Consider the following 21,905-nt stretch of genomic DNA (forward strand, 5'->3'; position numbering starts at 1 on the left):
GAATACTGAATGCTGCAAGCAGCATGCAGTATGCAGCATGCAGCATGCAGCATGCCACATTCTGTCTGGGGTGGTTGCTTCCTGCGGCTCCGTTGTTCCAATGTGCGGGCTGCATTAATGTGGCTTTCACAAGGCAATTTCATAGCCAGGCGGACGGACATACGCCTGCATATGCAGCACACAATTCCCATTCAGTAGGTGTTTCTGGAGAAGTACCTACTATTTCTAAATAAAGGACGTTAATTGCATATGGCTTGGACTACAAGTCAGCCGATTACCCAGCGTGAGAGTGAGAAAGAGGGAGAGAGAGGGAGAGCGGGACTGATTTATGCCATGGCAATGTAAAAATCATATTATAAAAACTGAATTTAGTAAGGTTTTTTGCAGGCCACACCAGCTATGTGGCCCCTCTCGCAGCTCACCCTGTTAACCGGGAAAGAAGGTAGAGGAAAGCGAGGGAGAGCTCACAGGATTCAACCCGTCGAGCTAACCAACTGACATTTAACTAGATAAAACACAAGACTTACCAAATGAAAACCTTTCAGACTTAATCATTAACAACAAAAAGGCCCCTTTAGTGTGCCGCATTCGCCTTAAGTTTTGTCAACTTTTTGTTGCTTATAATTCACAAGCGGTTCTAGCAGGGAAAGTAGTTCAAAAGGGGATTGCAAGTGGAAAGTAGTTAACGAATGAAGATGTTACTGGAAGACTCTTGACTTGCTCAGTTTTGGCTTTGTTTATTCGACCTGTAATACCCTGTACCTATTGAAAATGTTTAAAAAAGGGTCTATTAGTTTTGCACAAAGGATGGAGTCGTTTTCGAACCGGCTACGTATATATGTTCTGTGTTATCTGAACGAGCGGCGTCATCTGGAAATATATAAAAGCTAACGACTTGCTAAGGACTTACTCTCCAGTAACATATGCAAAACGAATTTAACATTTTGGTCTAGATCTTGAAGTTTCCAAAATATTGATACAAATTGATTATGAAACTTGGTTTTTTTTTGCACAACTCAAAGCCTGTAAGACTATTCAATTTAGTTTAACAATTTCGGACTATTCAACATTTTGCTAAAACCCAAAATATTATATTGACTGAGGCGCACAGGGTATTTGGTAGTCAAGCACACTCGACTACAAAGTTATGAACAACTTTAATCGAAAGCTGCTTAGCTTAAAAAATAGTTCAATAGTAATTAAACTAATGCTTTAAAGCTGAATATGTTAAACTTATTGAGGAAAGTATCAATAAATGCATATTAAGTTTCTGCACCTGAGTTAAGTTAAATTCTTAGCCTTAGTTATTACAAGACAGATTGCAGATACAAATAAGATGTCCACAAAATATATATATATACTAGCTAAAAAAAAAAAAACAAAAAGGTTTATTTATTTGATTAATATATAAGTTTAATTTAGGATAAATAAAGTGCTGGCTGCTGAGGTGTATAAAAAAAAAAAACGAAATACAAAAATTTAACTTAAGGTAAATGTAATTTAAATAAATGTACTTTGTACTGTCAAGTAATTGCCTCGAGGCCACAAATTAGTATTTAATCGAGCTGCTCTAGGCCTGAATTTCTAATTGGGCTCATCAAAAATTTAACGCAAATTTAAAACCTAGCTCTGCAATATTTATTTGTATTCGCATTACAGTCAAAGAGAGATCATGTATGCCAATTCATAAATAATAAAAGCGCCAAGAATATTGTAAATTGATCTAATTAAGTAGTCAATCGGCTTAAGGCCTCAATATATATTTGTTTGAATATAAAATAAACAATAATAAAGATGTTTTAGTAACAAATGGAATTGTTTCATGTGGAATTGGGCTGTACAATATAAACAATCAGGTTCACGAATTAGAGGACATATTGTGATATTGTTATCTTGTTAGCAATATATTGTATCTAAAGTATATTCAAATAGATCAGACTGATGTATATAATATAACTGTTAAGCGCTTAAGTGCTGACAATATCTGAATGCTTGCCAAGAGACCCTGACATAGTTATAAGAACTTCCATTCACATAATCGTTGTCCATGTATCCATATCTGTGTCCATATCTATATCTATATGTTTATATGTATATGTATATGCACATGTAGCTTTCAATCTATCAAGTACAAATTGGTTTTTGAGTTCACGTAGAGCTTTTGGATAACTAGGAGCGGAGGCATCGTTGTCGTACCCATTGCCGTTTGTCTGATGCTCTCTGATACTGGCATTGTAGTCAGGTGGTCGCCCACTCCCACGATTACAATCAATATAAATCACATTTACCCAAAGCGAAAATGTTTTCTACTTCAGCGGAGAAGCCAAAAAATTCATACGCAACAGGGGAATTTGCTGTTGGCCCTCTTTTTTTTCTATTTTCTTCTCATTTTACATACATATGAAGTTACGTACATACATATTTACTACAACCTATAACTGCTGATAGAGCCGAGAGGGAGAGGGAGAGAGAGAGAGAGAGTGGGAGAGGGGGAGAGAGAGAGAGAGTGTGCGTTATACAGCTGGCAGCCCCTGCTCCTGGCACCTAGTGAGCACGTCTATTTTTTTCCATTTGGCCAAAAAAAAGGGCAACCAACCAGGCACAGGCGAATATGCAACAAATTCTCATTCAAAACACGCACGCAAATTTCTCCAATTCGCATATATGGCAAAAGGCGAAACACGGACCTTGACAGGGATGAGGTGTGGCTAGGGAGAGAAGAGGGGGGGGGGAGGAGGGAGGGTTACCGTAACCGAACCTAAGTGTAATAGAATGAGGATCGAAAATGTACAACAAAGGATGGCATAATAATAAAAAATTTAAGATGTGTAAAAAACATAAAAAGAAAATTCATTTGCGCCAAATTTGTGGATTTCACCTTAATCGTCCGTCCCCACACCTGCGTAATCTGCACCTCTCTCTTGGCGGCGACTCGTCGACAACAATGTATGCGAAAAGTGGTTGTAGTACTCCAATGAGTGGATTCTATGTTCTACGTCTGGCCCTTCCGCTAATGCTCCCGGCTACCCGGCTACCCGACTACCCGGCAAGGGTTTAGCCCAAGTCGTTCCCTTTTATAGGTTTGCGGTGAAAGCGCCACGTTTAAAACTCGTATTTGTAGATGCAGATGCCTATATCTATGTGGGACTCTGTGTGCGTGTGTGTGTGTGTGTGTGAGTGGGTGGGCTTAGCTATAAGAGCTATTTAAGTTGACTTGCCCCGGCCCTGAGTTTTACAATCGCTTACGTGCCGCATGTACTCGTCTCAGTGTGTGTGTGTGTGTGTGTGTGTGTGGTTGTGCACACTCGCCTATTAAATCATGTATGCGCCGTAATAAGGAAGCCACATCTTGTATAATGCACATACTGAATCTTAAATTCAGATTCACACTAGAGCGAGAGCAAAGCTGACCAAATTAATGTCGTGCTGTCCCCGATCTGACCCCTCCGCCACTTACTTACGTATTTGCCCATCCAACTTTCAATTGAATTAATTGAAATTCTTCAGTCAACTAAGTAAAATACACATGAATACGTCAGTCGTAAGTTTAGTACGTGTGGATACTAGATATACAAGATATACTATAAATGAATGCCAATTATTAAATATATATGCATATGCATATATGTATATATATTTACTTAATTCACAATACATTTAGAGATATTATTGTCGAATAGATTTTAAGTATAAAAACTGGACTATTTGATCAAAAGGATATATCACAAGGATATATATGAATTTATAAGCCCAGGCAAAATATACTGAAAAAAACCTTTACAAACTTATTTAAACTTTTTTAATTTTGCTTGAAAAAATTAGCATATTTTATATACGAAAATGTGGTCACACTTTCTATTGGCCTTTTAAAACAGTCGTTGTTTAAACAATAATAATTGTTTAAATATAATATAAATAAATAAAAAATAAATATATATATATAAAGAGAAGAGAGTATTTCTTGTAATCTCGAGCTTTTCATTTATTGTCGAAGCAACTTTTCGATAAGAGAAATGAAATTGGCATATTCCTTTAATTAAAGAGTCTGCTTGGCTAAGGGCAAAAAGTTGTTTGTTTAATTAAGTTCGTTCATTATCGAATTTTGTGTACTTTCAACCAACCCACGCAGCTTATGGCTATAATTAGAAGTTTTTGTTCTAAAGGGCATCTCTTACATCTCCAACCAAAGAAGTCGCAAAAGTTGGCAATTCTTAGACAGTTGTAATTGTTAAGTTTATCAATTTTCCTATACACCAATTCAGAGCTAATTATATTAATTTTCTTTAATTAAGATTTTCTTTCTCTATTAAAGTGACCCCTGCTCACTCGATATACCCATATACCCATTTTTGGGTGTTTCCGATTGACCCTCATGATGCCCCTAGCCAGAGTGCATATTATTCAAGAGAATGCCCAGCCCAGCCGAGCAGCTGGTTGGCAATTGACCAAACGTGTGGAGCAATTTCATGTGTGTGTGTGTGTATATATAGGGGATTTCGCACTTGGGACCAGCCTATTCTATAATATGGTATACCGTGTGCGCAAGGCAATCTGTATTTGAATCTGAATCCAAATCTGAATCTGAGTGTGCCTGTCTCTCTGGCTGGCTGGCTGGCTGTGTGAAAAGCCGGCAATGGTGGCGATTTAAGATTGAAAAAATAAACTGTAACAAGCAGCGCATTGAGATAAAATAATCTCTAATGAAAAGGGGGCTGCTTTGCGACGACTTCTATAAATGCGGGACATTTGCCGGGCTTAGTTAATAATCAACTGCGGCTGTGCCGGGCGGGTCGGTCGCTCGTTCTTTTTGTGTTGCGGAATTGAAGTTGATGTCGTACATCATCAGATACATTTCTATATGTATGTATATATGAGGGCGGCGTGTCGGACACACACACTCTCTCACACACACACACACGCACGACTGAGGCTCGGTATTGAATTGATGGTTATTTTCAAAAATCCAATGACTGTCCGAGCGATCGCTGCACAAATCAGTTGAAGAATCGCACTCGAGCGACAATGTTCTCGGTCGCGCGTTGCACGTTGACTCCAACCCGAACTCGAACTTAGATCGGCGCATACAAAATATTGCATTAAGAAAGTATTTAAAATTAAACTGTGCTTCAGAAACTATCAACATATTCCATGCATAGCAATTCGATTCAAAAAAAGAAACAAAATATATATAATTTATATGTATTATTTATTGAAGAACGACAGAGAGGCACGAGCAGCCGCTGCTCCTACAACGACAACTGGTCAATTCTCCGTGCGGGGTTAAGACCCCGCAAAAGGCGCGATAATCATAATCGTGTTGTCGCCGACAAACTTGGGGAAGGGGGGTACTGTGTAAGCTGCCGCAGTACCCAGATCCCGTGCAGTTGTGCGCCAACGATTCTCAGACGCGTGGTTGCTCTGTTCAACACTCGGGATTGTGCTATTCCAAAGACTCTCACATATTGTAACCGAACAGTTCCGAAAACAGCAAAAATACAAAAAGAAGAGATTTAAATATCGTTTAACCAGATTTGGTCTACTTTCCTGCAGGCTTGTCGTAGAAAAGCAATAAGTAATAAGAGCTCAAATCTATAGATGTTTTTTACTATGTCTTTTACTTGTATCAATTTGTTGCACTTTTCTCAAAAGCTTGTCAGGTTGTGAAAAATATTAAAGAAAAGTTTTGTCGTTGATATTAATTTGATGCATATTCAGAATTAAAAGTTCAGTTGAAAGAGAAATTTATAAGTAGAAAAGTTTTTCCAGAGACTAACGAATCAATTTTAATGAAGTAATTTTTCAAAAAAAAAAAAGTTTATGTTGCTCTCGTATGACAAACACTCTTTATACCCTGTATAAAGTCTATGCGATTCAGCTTTTAGCAGAGAAAAGATATTGGGGCATTCCACTTTTTCATTTGCCAAATCAATAAATATTGAATCACGTCTAAGCTCGGAGAATAAGAAATCTAGATATATTGAACTTTGTTTTTATTACTTTTTCCTTATATTTCGACTATATTGAATGAACGATCAAATTTGAATAATGGCTAGATATATCATATATGCGGGAACATTTGACATAAGGAATGTTACAGGGTATCTCAGCGACCGAAAGCCTTGCCTTACTCATTTGACATATCAATATTGCAGGCGGAGCAGCACAGGAAATCGTCTTAGTCATATATTGTGCTATCAATTGATACTTGTACGTATTAATCCATGTTTTTCACTTCAAATGTTATATATACACATATTAATTTGCATTTATCTGTTTGGTCGTTTAATATTGCTGTAGCCATTGTGCTACATTGTTTGTCGCATCTTGCAACGGCAATTTGCTGCATATTTTTGGACAAGCTTTGCTACTTGACGCATACAACAGAAAACTCAATCAAGTGGAGGCAAGTGGTGGCAACAACGACAACGGCAACGACAGCAACAATAAGATTCCTGCTACACATTGTGTGTAGTTTTATTCGTTTAAATTCAATTGACTTTGAATGCTCCACAATGAAGGCAAACAAGCGACACACACACACACACACACACACAGGCACACACGCACAACCAAACACAACAGAGACAGATCTGATCCAGAATCAACTTTGCCTCCGTTGTTTTTGCTATTGTTGTTGTTGTTGTTGTCGTTGAAGCGCACCGAGCGGCGCAACGGAAAACGAATGAGGGTCAATTAAGCCAATTTAAATTTAATAAACTTATGTATTATGTGCAAGAGGTTACTAGCCATAGCAATATGCCATATATGACTTGTTATGATACACAGACACCGAGAGATGGGTAGGGAGCAGGAGATAGAGAGACAGAAAGTAAGAGAGAGAGCGAGAGAGAGAGAGAGAGAGAGAGAGAGAGAGTGAGAGAGTGAGAGAGAGAGAGGAGAGGCAGAGGCAGGCAATATTCCAGAACTGTTTCTGTATTTAATTTTTTTCGGGGGTGGCAAACAAGACTTGATATATCTAAGTGCATTTCAGACGCGGGCTGAACAGAAGGTTAAGTATATAAATATATATGTATATATATTAATAGCATTAAACCATATAAATTATAAAGTGCATAGTTCAGAATACATTACAATGCCGATGGCATATGCCGCACTTACTCAAGCTGTCATTTCAGAGGGATTGTAGTGTGTGAGGGCGGCGGCGTGGTTGGGGGGGAGGGGTGCACAAATATTTGATGTGTGATGCCATGTGGTATGTAAATATCTACCATATATATACATATGCATATGTAACTCATCATTTTAATATCGTTTGCAGAGCTCTTTCTCTTTCAGATGGATTCGCGCTGAAGAACTTGCTCTCAGTGCGGCAAATTAAAGCTGAAGAACTGACTTGCAATGATGGCGAATTAAAGCTAGATAATGTATTCTCATTAGCGGCAGATTAAAGTGAAAAAACCTAATTTCACTGACGAAGAACGCGCTACAAGAGCGGAAAGATGCAGGCTTGTTTCCGAAGGATTTATCTCAAGAACTCGCTCTTATATTAGAAGGGTTTAAACTGAATAATACCTTCACATGCAGGAAGATTGAAGCTGAAGAACTCGTTCTGATTTCAAAAGGATTTAAGTTGAAGAACTCACTTTTATTTTAAAAGGATTAAAACTCGCTCCAAATGTAAGATCAACATTAAAGACCTAAAGACCCTTGAAGCTAAAGGATCGCTACAAATTCAGGCACAAATTCCATGCGCAAGGATTAAGGCTCGCTCTCTATTGATGCTAGGATCCGTTGTGACTCATATTTGGTATTTATAGTACTACATAGAACATAGTTTTAGTTTGTGACCAGGACATATTGCTTTCCTAAGTACTAGTGCCGCAGGAGTTAGGTTTGTGTCCGCAATGCCTCCTGCTGCCCAAGTGCTTATTAAAGCGACTAGTTTTCCACCAGCAACAATTAGAAATGTACTTTATTTATTTTAATTTATTTTCCTTTTATCATTTTATTACTTTTAATTGAATTAATAGTATTTATTTATTTTTTTTTTTTTTTTTTGAATAGTTATAAATACTATTTTTTGTTGACAATTTATACTAATCTTTGCAGTTTCATTTTATTTTTTGCTTTCAGCTTAAAATTAACATATTTCTGGGGCAGAAATTGTCTAAAACACGCACACACACATACATATGTACTAATTATCTATACTGTGTCGCCAAGAGTGTGTTCTTCGAATACGAAGACTATGCATGCATATATATATATATATAGATATATATATATATATATGTATGTTTATTTAGGAAGTCTGTTTATGTCAATTCATTAATAAATTAATTTATTACGCAATGCAAATTAAGTTGAGGACACAGTTAGCCTTTAATTGTTCTAAGTATATATATACATATATATATATATATATATTCATATCTTAAGTGCTTAACATTTTATTCTGGTTTTCTTTTCTAGTTTTGGGTCGCCTATCCGTAGTTAAAACTATTCATGCAACAGCATCGAAAACAATATATTATAATAGAATTTCATTTATTTACAAATAATTTAACATTTCATTGCGTTTTAGGCATTACACAAATAAATTCCGGGAAAACATTTATGCTATACGAAGACTTTTTACCATTCGTTACACAAACTAACTTAAGACTAAACTAAATGTTTATATATACAAGCCTTATTAGTTAGATATGCCTAGTTATAAATAAACACACACATAAGAAGTAGTTAAATAGGGCGAAAATAATACTTTCATATAATTTGAGGATTGGACATACTTATATACACGGATATATATCAATCAATATATATGTATGATTTCTCAGAGATGTGACTCCCGCAGAATTCTGTTGGGACTGGCAGAGTGCAGCTCCTGTTTAGATAAATTTGATAGCAGGGCATAAATTAATTGGAATTGTTTCTTTTCTGAAAGGGAGTTTTTTCATTGATATGCTTTTTGTTTTATTTTTTGTTTTTGTTTTTTAGGCAGAGCTTACATTAACCACGTCTCGGGGATAAGCATTATTCTGATTCAAGCAAAAACGTTAGATATGATTTGCAGTGTCTGGGTTTGTCCGGGATATGTAAGTATGTATATGTAAATATGTATGGATTGCATCGAGAAAAGAATATGATAAATTAACATGTATGTATGCTGCATCATTAGGTATTCGTTCAACGTTAACGTTTAGAGTATTAGGTCTTAATTACAACAAATGACAACGAGTTAAGTATTTACAAAACGAGTCGATTGCAATTACACATTTGGCATTGTTACCTAAATTAATAATGCAACAATTACACAGAAATGCTTAAAGTTAAAGAAGTCTTGCCTCAAACCATGCGAATAAATATCTATATATGTATATAGGTGTATATGTCCAGCTGCTAGGGTATTACGATATTTATGTATTAATACAATTGCATTTGTTTTTACACTCACACTCAACTACATTGATCTTTATATATATGTATAAAGTAGATATATACGTATAATTATTGTATGCAGATATGTAGCTTTAATGCATGTATGAAGCTTATATACAACTTTCCTGTATGCGATTCGAAGTGGTAACTACTTCGGGCCGAAAACGATATTCACTTAATGACGAGGTCACCGATGCATTATTCGGACTGAGCAGACTGACCTCCATTGGCTGCGGTGTTAGATGATATGATGATGAGGGCGTCGATGTGCTTATATTATATGTCAGCGCACCCAGCGGCGGGCTACACGTGGTTATGCCCTTCTTATTGAGAGTAGCATAGCTCTGTGGGCGGAAGCCATAAAGGCAGTATATTTGTATATGAGTTTCGGCTCCTATCGATGTCAGTTACTTACAATTTGTTTACTTGGCCGGAACGTATAGTGCAGCACCTCGTTGCCTGAATTGCTCAACAGGCCAATGGTGTTGGCATCCGTGCCTACCAGACCAGCACCCACACCCACGCTATCCGCATTGCTCTTGCGCAGCTCCGCGTCCCGCCCACCACAATAATCGCGATGCGTAAGCCGCGTCGCGGGACTGGCAAAGCCTGGTGATGCGCCCAAAGCTTTCAGTGGGCGTTTCTCTGTGGAAAAATAACAATAATGGAGAAACAGTTGGGTTGCAAGGACATGGGGAATTCCTATTGGAACACGTACCATACTGATTGGGTATAACATCTGGATCGGTGTCATCTATCTCAGCCTGATCGCTGAGCACTTGTGCATTAGTTCGTGTGCGCGCCGTCGAGCGCAGCGTATCGCCGCCCATGGCGATGGCCAAGCCCTGGCCACTGGGCGATGTTCTCGTGCCACTGTCTATGCTTACCTCGCTCAGTGTGCCACGTTCGACCGCATTCCGATTATCACAATTAATTGGAAGGAGACTGTGGTGCGACTGGTGATTGGACTGGTCGTGCTGTGCCTGTCCTTGCGCCTGGCCATGCCCATTTGTGTGGGGGTTGGGATGCAGCGGGTCCAGCTGGCAGTCAGTCGGTATCGCCAATTGTGTGTGCTTTACGGCCTTCAGATTATCATCGTTACGGCTGCAATTCAAATTCGTGCATTAGGCAAACCGGTTGCCCATTAAGCCGTGCCATTAAACATACCGATTTGAGAACCTTCTATATATGGCGGCCAGTATGATGCAGGATATGGCAAACAGCAGGCCACAGATGAGCGTCAGGCCAGCCAGGAATGGCGACAGCGGCACACTCAGCCCCGTGGAGTTGCCTGTAAATAGAACAAATCATGATTATGCGGTTCAGTTTCAAGACATACGTTAGTTTCAAGTTTTCAACTGACCGGTTAGTTTTGCCACGCCCTTAAAGTTGATGTCGTCTATAATGGTCGGCTCCGAGCGACCCTTGACATTTACAGCAAATATGATCATGCGATAGGTGGCTGCCGGATCCAGGTTCTCAATCACAAATGTCACAGGTGTGTGCTACATTTCAGCATATGTAAATAAGGCACAATAAAATATAGATATTATGTTTGTATGGCGAGTAAAGTATACAATTATTGAGCATTAATCAATGAAAAGAATTTATTTGAATATTATTTAAATTAATGTGGAAATAAATTATTTTATTAATTTTGTTCACAATAACGCAGTAACTATATTCAATATATACTTAACATTTAATATACTTACGTTTATTGTTATATTTCTGGCCAGGCGCAGCGACTGCAACTCGACCAATTCGAGCATAAAACTCTGTGGCAAGCCACCATCGAATCCCTCGACACAGTCCACCTGCAGCGAGTCCACCGACTGATTGCTCACCGTACAGTTTTGCAGTGGAAACGGACGACCTGAAGATAGATGAGATCACAACGCATTATAGATATAACGTATATAGTTTTCGATAATGGCCGGGATACCTACCCGCTGCGACAATTTGAAAGACACAGGGACTCTTTTGCAGACCAATGGAATTCTTGCCCCAACAGGAAATGGTGCCGTAGTCCAGGTCCGAGCTGGGCGTGTAATTCAAGCGTGACATGCCCGTCTGCAAGGACAATTTGCTATAGTATTTGGTTGACCTAACAGTCCAGCACTTGTGTGCCAAGATGATCAAATTAACTAAAATCCGTAACTTGAAATGCTTTGGCTCTTAAGCTCTTAAGCATCTCAATCATTTTAAACATCTTACAATTAGAGGGGGAGGCGTGAATGGGAATGGGTGCTTACCTCACTAGAGTGCAGGCGGGCGGGCAGCTCCGTTTGCTCCCCGGATGAATTGAAGGTCCAGTGGAAGGAGTCGGCTGGCGGGGAGGCGTCCACTTCGCACTTTAATGCCAACGTCTCGTGTTTGAGGGCGCCCAACAGCTCCTCGTGGTCGATGGCACAGATGGGCGCGTCTATGGGTGAAATAAATAATTAAAGCATTTTATTGAAATATTTAATGCCCAGCCGAAAGTGGCTTAAATAAACCGCACAAATATGGGCTGCGGTCTTTAAAACTTCTATGAATTAATTGTGGAATGCAATTGTTGGTCGCTCTCATTTGGGATACATGAGCCCATTCGCGTTAGAGCCAGAAACAGAGCCAGGGACAGAGCCATGGCTGGTGCCAAGGCAGGCCATGCATTCATTGCGCCATAATCTTGGTCATTAACGTGGTGTTTGGGAGCTGGTTCGGGGCATGGGGAATGGGGCATGAAGCTTATACTCGGCTACGCCCACGCCCTCGCCCACGCCCACTTAAGTTTGGCTGCGACGGCATTTGGACTGCGGCCAAGCCGGCAATGAAAACCCCCTTACGTAAATGCATTAAAAGACATTCAAGCTCAAGGATTAAATTGTAAATTACATAGAGACGTTGGCCAATGCCAAATTGCGGTGGCGCGCCCAACTCGGTTCACAGTTCCCAGTTCACAGATTGTCCGGGCATTTACTTACAGCGTATGCGCAATGTGACCGGATTACTGAGGCCTTTGCCCTCCGAATTGACAGCCAGACAGGTGTAGTCACCGGCGGAGGCGCGCGAGACGCTTTGCAGCACCAGGGATTGATCCGACAGGATGATGCCCACAGAGATGTTGTGCTGCAGCTCCTTGCCCTGTGCAAAGGTGATGTGGTGATGGTTGCGTGAGTTAAGCTTTATCATTGCCAAACATTATAATTATAGCTTACATTGTGAAACCAGGACATCTTGTAGGGCTTCGGATTCGACTGCACTATGCACTCGAAGTAGGCATCATCGCCCTCCTTAATATCGTCCGGATTCAGCGAGGAGCCCATCTTCAGCAGCGTTGTGGGCTGGTCTGCAAAATGCAAACAGAATTTCTCATTGTCTTCTATCACAGCCAGGATATCTGAGTAATTAGAAATCGCTGCAGGTGGCCCACACCGTCCACATAGCCAACAGGCAGCTTCGTCCTTAAATACCTAACCAGCCACTTACAGTGCACAATGAGGCGCCATTTGTCCTCGATGGAGCTGCCATCGATGAATTGATTTTCTGCCCGACATGTTAAATATTTGCCATCGTCCTCCCGGGTGGGCGTGAACGTCAGTATGCTTAGGGATTGATTGTCTGGCTCATTAAACTAAAAAAGAAGCGCAAACAGAGTCCATTACGAAATGAATAATGAAAAAGAAAGCTGAGGCGAGAGCAGAAGCTCAAGTGAAACAAACAGAAACAGGCACAGGCACAGACACAAAAACTGAAACTGAAAGCGAAAGCATGAACCTAGCTCTAAATGAAAATAACTGCAATTATAAGTACACTTAACGCCCCGAGGGCCGATCAATACGTAATGAGCTTACATATTTACTAACGAAACAAATTATCCAAATTTAGCAACATCACAAAACTAAAACTTTACTCGCAGTTCATTATTTATTCCGTTGCGCCAAGGTAAAGTTTTGTTTTCTTAAATTATTAAGGAGCGCAGCTCGTACTATTCATTATTTATTGACCCTAACTTTAAATCAATCGAGTTCTTGTTCTCTTTTTAATAAGCTTAACTGTAAAGCAAAGCTGATTTCGAAGTGCCGAAGTTTAAATACCCTTGCTCTTGCCCTTAGCAGCTTTTCGATAGAAAGCACACCTAATTTGTGATGGAAAGTTTTAATATATGTTAAAAAAAAAATAATGCTTATAATATAAAATTGTATTTATAAACATAAAATAAAAACCGTGTAACTTCTAGAGTATGCTCGTAAGATGTTGATAATTCGATCTAATTAGAATTAATAACAGTTTGCTGAAAAGGGGTTATTATCATTGTTTAATCATATTTACACACACATGCATATATGAAACATAAAAAAGGAAATTAAAATATAAACAAAATACAAAGCTTTCTGTAACTTCTAGAGTAAACCCATAGAATGTTAATAATTTGTTCTAATTTGAATCAATTTTGTTTCTTCTTCTTGTAAATAGGCTAATTACTTATTGATCTAAACTAACCAATGCACACACACACACACACACACATGTGTGTGTAAGTGCACCATTATATTAATTATTGTGTTTTCTTAATATTAATGAGCGCGTGTAGTTGTTCATATTAAATGGGAAGCGTTTATTTATTTTGAAGGGCGGGCTGGTTGAAATACTTACGTTCTTGGTGAGTTTCTTTAGCTGCTTGTTGCCCTTCCACCAGGTGATTAAAGCCGGCGGCTTGGAGCCGGAACTCTTGCACTCAATATCATAGGTGCGATCCGCGGAGACGAAGCGATCCTTGGTCAGGATATGCACGGCAACAGGTTTCACTGTGGACAATAAAAGCAATGGATGAGCATCTAGGCCAGACAATGAGCCAGCTGTTAGACCCACAGTTGACATCCAATATGACGACCTTGTTGTTTGGCGGCGTCAGGTTCGTATTGCTGGCTACGCACACAAGCCGCGCATTCAGATGCTGCCGCCCAATATTGGGATAGGATAAGTGGTTAATGGTTTTGCCATCGGCGCGCTGATCAAATGATTCATCGATGACCGTGTTATCCAGGTACCAGGTAACATTGGGGCGCGGCCGACCTGTAAGCCATTTAATATATCAATTAGATGCACGGCTGCCGGGCGTTGGAGGAGAGGGAGAAAGTTGACCCTTACCGCCGGATACCTCGCAGGCCAGCACAATATCGTTGCCCTCGTTGAAGGACTCCACATTGCTGGTCTTGTCATGCCTGTTGGGCTCATAGATAATGGGTCTATCCGGTGGCACAATAACAGTCAAGTTTATCTTCAGATTGCGGGTGGGCGAGTTACGAAAGTCTACACGGCACCGATAGGCACCCTCATCCTCAATCCGCACATTGTCGATTTTCAGCTGCGCTGGATGCGAGGTGCTGCTAAAGTGGGCCCGCGTTCCAAAGGCCAGCGGCGAGGACCAAAGACGCGCCTGCCCGAATTGACGACCGCGCACATCAAAGCTGCAAATATAGAGTTTGGACACATGCCGCTGCAAATGGGCCAAGTTGGTAAGTAAAAACTCCGCACGACTCACTTGTAGATGGGCTCGCCATCGCCCTCGCGAAACCAGAGCACCATATAGACGGCATCGTCGCGTTCCAGCGGCGTTATATCACACGGCAGCATTGCCTGCCTGCCCAGGACACCCTGCACCGATGTCAACGGCACCGGTCTGTCCAGCTCGTGTATGAGCTCGTCCGGCTCCAGATAGGAGCACGTCGCCTGACTCCAACAACTGGCTATCAGCAGCAGGGCAACTAAATGCACCGATGCCATCTTCTCATTCTTACGCAGCGGGTATCGTTGACAGCTGACGTTCTGTTGGATCTGTTGCTGATCCGCCTCCTGTACCGGCTCCGGCTCCGGCTCCGTCTCCTGCTGCTGCTCCTGTTGGCAATTGCAATTGTAATCGTTGTTGAGCTCAGAATGCATTTCTCTGCGTGCTTTCCTTTGCCTATTAATTCATTTATATATATTTCTCTCGTACTCCTTTAAGCCGTCAAGTGGAGATTAAGTGCCCGTGTCAAGTTGCTGGCCATCTTGGGCTCGGTTACGAGGGGGTTGCTTCTCTGGCTGTGTGTAAAGCGTAAATGCATTCAAAGCCAATATATATACATATATATAAATGAAATGTGTTTGTGGCAACACTTAATGAAATGCTTTAAACTATTTGCATTTCAAAGGAAAAATTAATTATATTATTGACAGAAATACCGGAGCAAAACTATCTTCAAGTGTAAATACTTTTAGCAAAAGGTTTTTCAAGCTCAGTGCAAATCGTAAGCCAGAAATATAAGCCCTCTTATATGTGGATTAGCTGAATTGTTTTTAAATTCTCGGAAAACAAAAATTGGTTATACGATAAAAATCACATTTGCTGCTCGACGAGAAACTGTTTATGGAGTTTAGTCTATTATATAGTTTTATCCAAAGCTGATTGTAAATTACAATGATCTTTATGAGCAAGAAGTTGTTGTGGTTGTATCCACAACAACACATTCAAAATATCGCAATGGGCAACCTAAAGCTACCTGAACTATCTTGAACTGCAGTTTCTAAGCTATATCGTATATAGATACAAACATATATTATATATAAAACAGTTCCAAGTGCATCGAATAAAGAACTAAAAGTTGGCATCATCTAAAACTTGCCGCCCATTCAGTCTCCTGTAGTTGAAAATTAACATTAGTTCATACTTTTCACGCAGGATATGTGGATTTTGTGAAAAGTGTGAAACGCGTCTTGAACAAAGTTTCTTAAAGATCTTGGATATATATGTAATTTAAAAAATTAAATCTGTAAACTTTATTCCCATCAAGAAGGGGTAAAAATTCGGAAAAGTGTGAATAAACTTTCAACAAAGATTTGAACAAAGATTTATTAAACTCAATCTCTTTGCATAAAGTTTAAAAAGACGTCTCAGAAGAATTCTCATAGAGATTTTCGGAATATTGCAAAAAGTGTACAACACTTTCCAAATTAATTTGCATACAGATTCTTGGCAATTAACACATTCAAATATTTAATACTCATTTCCACCAAGTGGGAGTGAAACTTGCGAAAAGTGTGAAATAACTTTCAGATGGAGCTGAACAAGGATCCCCTAGGAATAAGTTTGAGTGTGAACCGATTGTAAACAAGCAAAGTTTCATGCAGCCATTTTTCCACGATTTTTACACACTTGTGGGTGGAATTACCCAGAAAAATTTCAGCTATCTAGCTCTTAGGGTTCGAGTTGTCGGCACGAACAGTTTTATATATGTGTAAGACATAAGTTTCCGTACAATACAGGGAAATTTCTATGACAGCTGAGTGTGAATGATGGACAATCTTGAAGCTATACCAAAAATGAAATCAAGTGCAAAGCTGTTTTTAGCAATCAACAAATTTGTTTTGCGACTGGTCAAAATGTTATCCTTAATACGATTGTTGATAATTTGCATTCTGTGGCTTGCCAATCCTTTCGGGCGCAACAATTCTCAAATTGAACAGTCAACAACAATTGTGAGTATTGCTTGCCAGAGCACAACGGCAATTGTCATATGAGTTCTGTTCGAAATCTTTGTTTTTGATAGATGAGCTCATGGGCATGAAAATGAATTCATGACGTTATTGCGGTCAATCGTTCAATATACTTATATACAAATATTCGGTGAAATTCTTGCTCAAGCACCAGCTCCAGCTCAAGCTCGACTGTCAGCATAATATCTTTAAAAATGTAGAGTCATTTATTTGGCACATGGTCCGAATTGACAAAAAAGCAAAGAAAACACAGAAAAAAAAAAAAAAAAAATAACACTGACAACAGCTCACACAAAATAACTTTGTTACTCAGAGGCTATGACGAAAGTAAGCATGATTGGTTAGCTTCCTCCAACTGCACCTTTCCATTCCTCTGGCCAACTCTCGCTCATCTCTACTATAAATTGTGGCTTTGGAATGTGACACACACAAACTAGCCAAAAAGCAAAATCAAAGACTACTCTGGATTGGGCTATATAGCCATGTGTCTCTTTCGCTCTCGACTGCCTTATATAGGTATTAGATCTCTTGGCTGATAACGGTGAGAAGAGTTATGGGTTTTCACAAACTTTTAAAGATGTCGCGGCCAATCAAGCATGGCTCATGATCATATATCCACAAGCACTCAAAGTTATGGCCATAATGCCCCTTTATGGACATTTAATATTATAACTTAATTAATTATTACGATATTCTAGACAAGAGGAAACAGAAAAAAAAAAAAAAAACAAAATAATGCTGCTCGTAAATATGTATGGCATTCACAATTTGCCTATGAATATGATTTCAGATTGTTTTTGTTGCCGCCAACTCCGACAATGGGCCTATGGGCCAGCTTTTCAGCCTATTAGCCTTTCAGCTCGATTATTTGTTTTAAATGCCAACGATTTGTACTGAACCGGTTGTGGCTAATGCGAAACATACATCAATGAACTTGAATTCTTGCTCATTGAAAATTCATTAGGTTTTATCTGTTTTTCTGTGGCCACAAAAAGTAAAAAACCAAATAAATAATAATGATAATAATAATAATAATGAACAATAGATGCGCTGATTTATTAATTTTTTGCCTTAACAAATTTCGTAAATTATTTTAATGTGGTTTTCAACAATTTAAATGGCAATTTCCCAATTTAATTCATTAACCATTTGCTTTTTGCACAATCAGACAAATGAGCTACAAATTAATCACATCTGAACTTTGATATTCGCGCGTTGGGCAATGCCTAAATTAAAGGGAATTTATGTAAATTGAAAAACACTCAACTTACACGCATTTACAATTAAATATTTCGCTGCTGCAAAACGGGCATCTTAAATAGTGCTAAGCGTTTTCTAATGGCGGCAATTAAAACGCTTTCCGCCATAAAAATTCATTTTAAGTGCTCGGCACATGTGTGTCTGTCAGGGGGGGGGGTCTGGCTGGGGGAGGGTTGTAATGGGGGGGGGGGGGGGGGCGTTTCTCCATTGCCACATCTCGCATCCCAGGTGCGAATTTGTCTTTCAGCATGAGAGCAGATCAAAAGATATTTGCATATTAAACGCAGCCAAAGGTGCCAACATACGCTTCAACAAGAACAACAGCGGCAACAACAAGAATTGGAAGTCTCTTTGTGTTGCCGAAGTTTGAATACCCTTTGGCAGAGTTAGTAGCTCTAGATTGAACTGCTTTTTGCTATTGAGAAATCCCTTTTTGATGTATTGACAGGCATTAAATGAAATAAGTTGAAGAGAAAAAAGTGCCTCAAAGAAGTATTCAACTTTTGCAGAATCGTTCAAAAGGCAGCCTTTAAGTTTGCCTAATTCCAAGAATTGTGGCAACATGAGAAGACTTTGCCATGTTGCAGCAAGTTTCACTGAAAGTTGAGCGCTTTCTTTGCCAAGAAAGAAATGGACAGGTGAACTCAGACAGGGCACCTGTTGAGACTGACTATTTATGTATATATCTATGAATATATACTTTTTGGCGTCGCACAATGCGTGACACACTCATAATACCCTGCGCCAGGGTATGCTAACAAGTGCAGCTTGTCATACGGCAGGCTCCTTGGGGAGCGCCTGTGTTTGCTCAGTTACCTGATGCATATATATTTTACATATTTAATATATGAGCGGTTAAGTTTGTTAACTGCTTGATGGGCAGCCGGTTATAAAGGCAGGCGTGTCGGCCGCTTTGAGTGCGGTTTGTTCAAATCGCGCGTTGTTTATTTGCTGGCCATTTTCAACAAAAACACCTTCAGCTCCAATACAAAATATGATGCAAACCGGTTTCCCTATTTTTCTTCACAAGTTTTTTTCTTTACATTTTTGCCTTTTGATTTAACAAAAAAAAAAAAACGACAAAAATTGTACACAACGCTTTAAAATGCTAAAAGATGTTTGGGCCGAGTGCCGAGTGGCGCTGCGGCTGTGGCTCGAACGCTCTGGTGTTGCTAATTAAGATTACAGACATTGATACTTTACGGTACGCAGTGGCACGTACAAATACAGATACAGATACAGATACATAGTAAGCAGGTATACAGGTACATACAGGTATATACTTAGTATATAGTGTTCGTGTTCATGTGTGTGTGTATTCTTGCCTTAGCTTTGTAAAGGTTTTTTATGGCAGCCAGTTGATGGGCATATTAAGGTGCTCTATCAACAACTGACAGCAAGGCAAGGGCCTTTTTGGCTTATTAATTATGTAGCTTAATTTGCGATTATGCAGATATGAGCATAAATTTTAAGGAATTGTATTAGCTGCCTGATAACTCACCAGTTTAATATATGTGCATACTCGAAATATGTTCATTCAATATTCCATGTTGTTGCTTTTATATCGTTTTTTTTTCTTTTTCTGTTTCTTAGTGTATTTTAGCTGGGCTTAATGTTTCGACTGTTTTATTATTGTTTCTATTTTTGTTTAAAGTTTAGATCAATGCGCGACACGCCGTCTGTGTTTGAAATAAAATTATATATTTAAGTAGATTTAGTTAGGGTATATGCATGTGTCTGCTTTAATAAGACGCGCACGCACTTAATTGGCCACGAATTAGGTTCACGCTTTTGGCCATATCATTTAGCACTCGACCCACGCAGGAGCACAATACAAATACATTTCTCATATTGTTGTCTCCGTTGTTGTTGCTGTTGCTGCTGTTGTTGCTGTTGCTGCTGTTGTTGCTGTTATTGTTGGCAGCACTGCCAAGTGTAATCAAGTGCCACTAAAGATCTCTCGAATCTCTCTCGTTTTGACAACTATTACCATAACAAATCAGCGTGCCTGGCTCTGACAGGCCAATTGAACTGCACAGCCCGGCAGCAAACAGCCGGAACAACTGCAAAAAAAAAAAAACGGCGACAACAACGACAATGTACAACAAAAAAATATTTACACGGCACTACTATCGAACGGGGGTGGGGATGGATTAGGCGGGGTGATGGTAGTCGACAAACCGCCAACGCCAACCAGTCACTGTTCACGTTACCGTTACAGTTACAGCGTCACCAAACAATTGCCGCAGCGACAGGGGAACGGGAACGGGAACGGGAACGGGTACCGTAGGTTTGTGTAGCAGGAGAAACAGAAGGGCGAGAAAAACGTTGACGAGCAACGTGAAACGAGGCAAAGGAACGGCTAGGATCACGTTCACGGGCCGTGCTTGGGCTTATCCTTGTGTCTGTATTCGCCTCTTTTTATGCCACAGTCGTAAATTCCAATTATCGACGAAGTCGCAGCACGGCGGCAACAGCGCCAACTAGCCCCGCAAAGAGCCAACAGGAGCAAAAGCCGGCCTCGAGTCGAGTCGAGTCGAGTCGCGGCGAGGTGAGACGAGACGAGACGAGGTGAGACGAGGCGAGTCGAGCTATGTGAAGTGGAGCGTTTTTCAAAGTCAGAACCCGGCACGCGGCGCACGAACCCGGAATAATGTTATTCTTGTTGTTGTTGTTGTTGTTGCTGCTGCTGCTGCTATTTTAGTCACTGTTTTGTTTCGTTTTCATTAATATATTTAAATTTTGGTAATCCTTGTTGTGTGCCATCAGGTAATGCAATTTGTATTGTGTACCGCGGAGCACTGTAACTGAAATTGAAATTGGAATTGCCCGAGCACTAGTGTCGGGGTCAATACAACTTATATGCTGGACTATGTTAAATCAATTGCACTCATAACATTTTTTTTTTTTTTGGGGGGGTTTTTGGTTAAGCACTTGGACAAGACGAAGTCACTAAAGTATCACAAATACCTTAACAGTCTTTACACACACACAGACACAGATGCAATAAAATTTAACATTAGTGCGTGCGTTTGAGTTTGCCTGTGTGTGAGTGTACGAACGTGTGGGTGTGTGTGTGTGTGGGTGTGTGTGTGTGCTTGGTCTGCGCTTTAAACGGATACCCTAAAGCGAACGTATTGGGCTACATTTCAGCGTACGAGCGCAGAGTCCGTGTGCAACATGTGTACCGTTATAGCTTCGCGTATCAACTGGATACACGACTTCACAGTCGTCGCACTCGTCGCTGCGCTGGTCTCGTGCTGTCGTCGCGTCGCTGCGACTCTGCTTTGATTTTTCGAAATTCGAGTTCGCGCTCTAAAGAGAAAATCGAACTGTGTACAACAGCAGCCCAAGCAGCCGAGACGACAGCCAAAGAGCTCAGCATTTTCGAGCTACTTGGACGTGCCTTTGATTTTATTTGTGGCGTGCATGCATTTATCAAAGAAATTATGAAAAAATGTATCAAACTTTTTAAATTGCTTTTTGGCATACAAGTAAATTTGTATATGACCTTATACAAATTGATATTTACTTTGCTAACAGATACTAGCTCTGGGATGTACAGTAAATATAAGTATATAACATTTTTTTATATTTATTGTGAATATAAACTTGAATTGCATTTGATTTTATTTGTAGCGTGCATGAATTTATCAAAGAGTTTTTCTAAAACAGTACAAAGTTTTGAAATTACTCTGAGCATGAACAACTTTCCTATTAGATAC

At 39.8% G+C, this 21,905-nt stretch overlaps 1 protein-coding gene across 4 annotated transcripts; it reads right to left on the bottom strand.

The window, feature by feature from the left end:
• Window positions 1-8,035: 8,035 nt before the first annotated feature.
• On the bottom strand, window positions 8,036-21,383 carry side-IV (sidestep IV). Of its 4 annotated transcripts, none has more exons than XM_070207014.1 (17): window positions 21,327-21,383; window positions 19,682-19,859; window positions 14,930-15,468; window positions 14,536-14,855; window positions 14,257-14,460; window positions 14,041-14,192; window positions 12,874-13,018; window positions 12,603-12,733; window positions 12,369-12,528; window positions 11,658-11,827; window positions 11,352-11,475; window positions 11,118-11,278; window positions 10,766-10,907; window positions 10,570-10,693; window positions 10,121-10,506; window positions 9,818-10,047; window positions 8,036-9,746 (listed from the first exon to the last, which is right to left on the bottom strand). In XM_070207014.1, exons 3-17 carry the CDS (start codon window positions 15,325-15,327, stop codon window positions 9,513-9,515), a joined length of 3,081 nt encoding a protein of 1,026 aa, XP_070063115.1. In that variant the 5' UTR covers window positions 15,328-15,468; window positions 19,682-19,859; window positions 21,327-21,383; the 3' UTR covers window positions 8,036-9,512. The 4 variants fall into 4 exon arrangements, with proteins under 4 accessions (XP_070063115.1, XP_070063114.1, XP_015025896.1 ...); XM_070207013.1 differs by having other exon boundaries at window positions 21,303-21,377; XM_015170410.3 differs by having other exon boundaries at window positions 21,151-21,377.
• Window positions 21,384-21,905: the final 522 nt, after the last annotated feature.

The sequence above is a fragment of the Drosophila virilis genome, chromosome 2 (assembly GCF_030788295.1).
Source record: "Drosophila virilis strain 15010-1051.87 chromosome 2, Dvir_AGI_RSII-ME, whole genome shotgun sequence".
Classification (NCBI taxonomy): Eukaryota; Metazoa; Arthropoda; class Insecta; order Diptera; family Drosophilidae; genus Drosophila; species Drosophila virilis.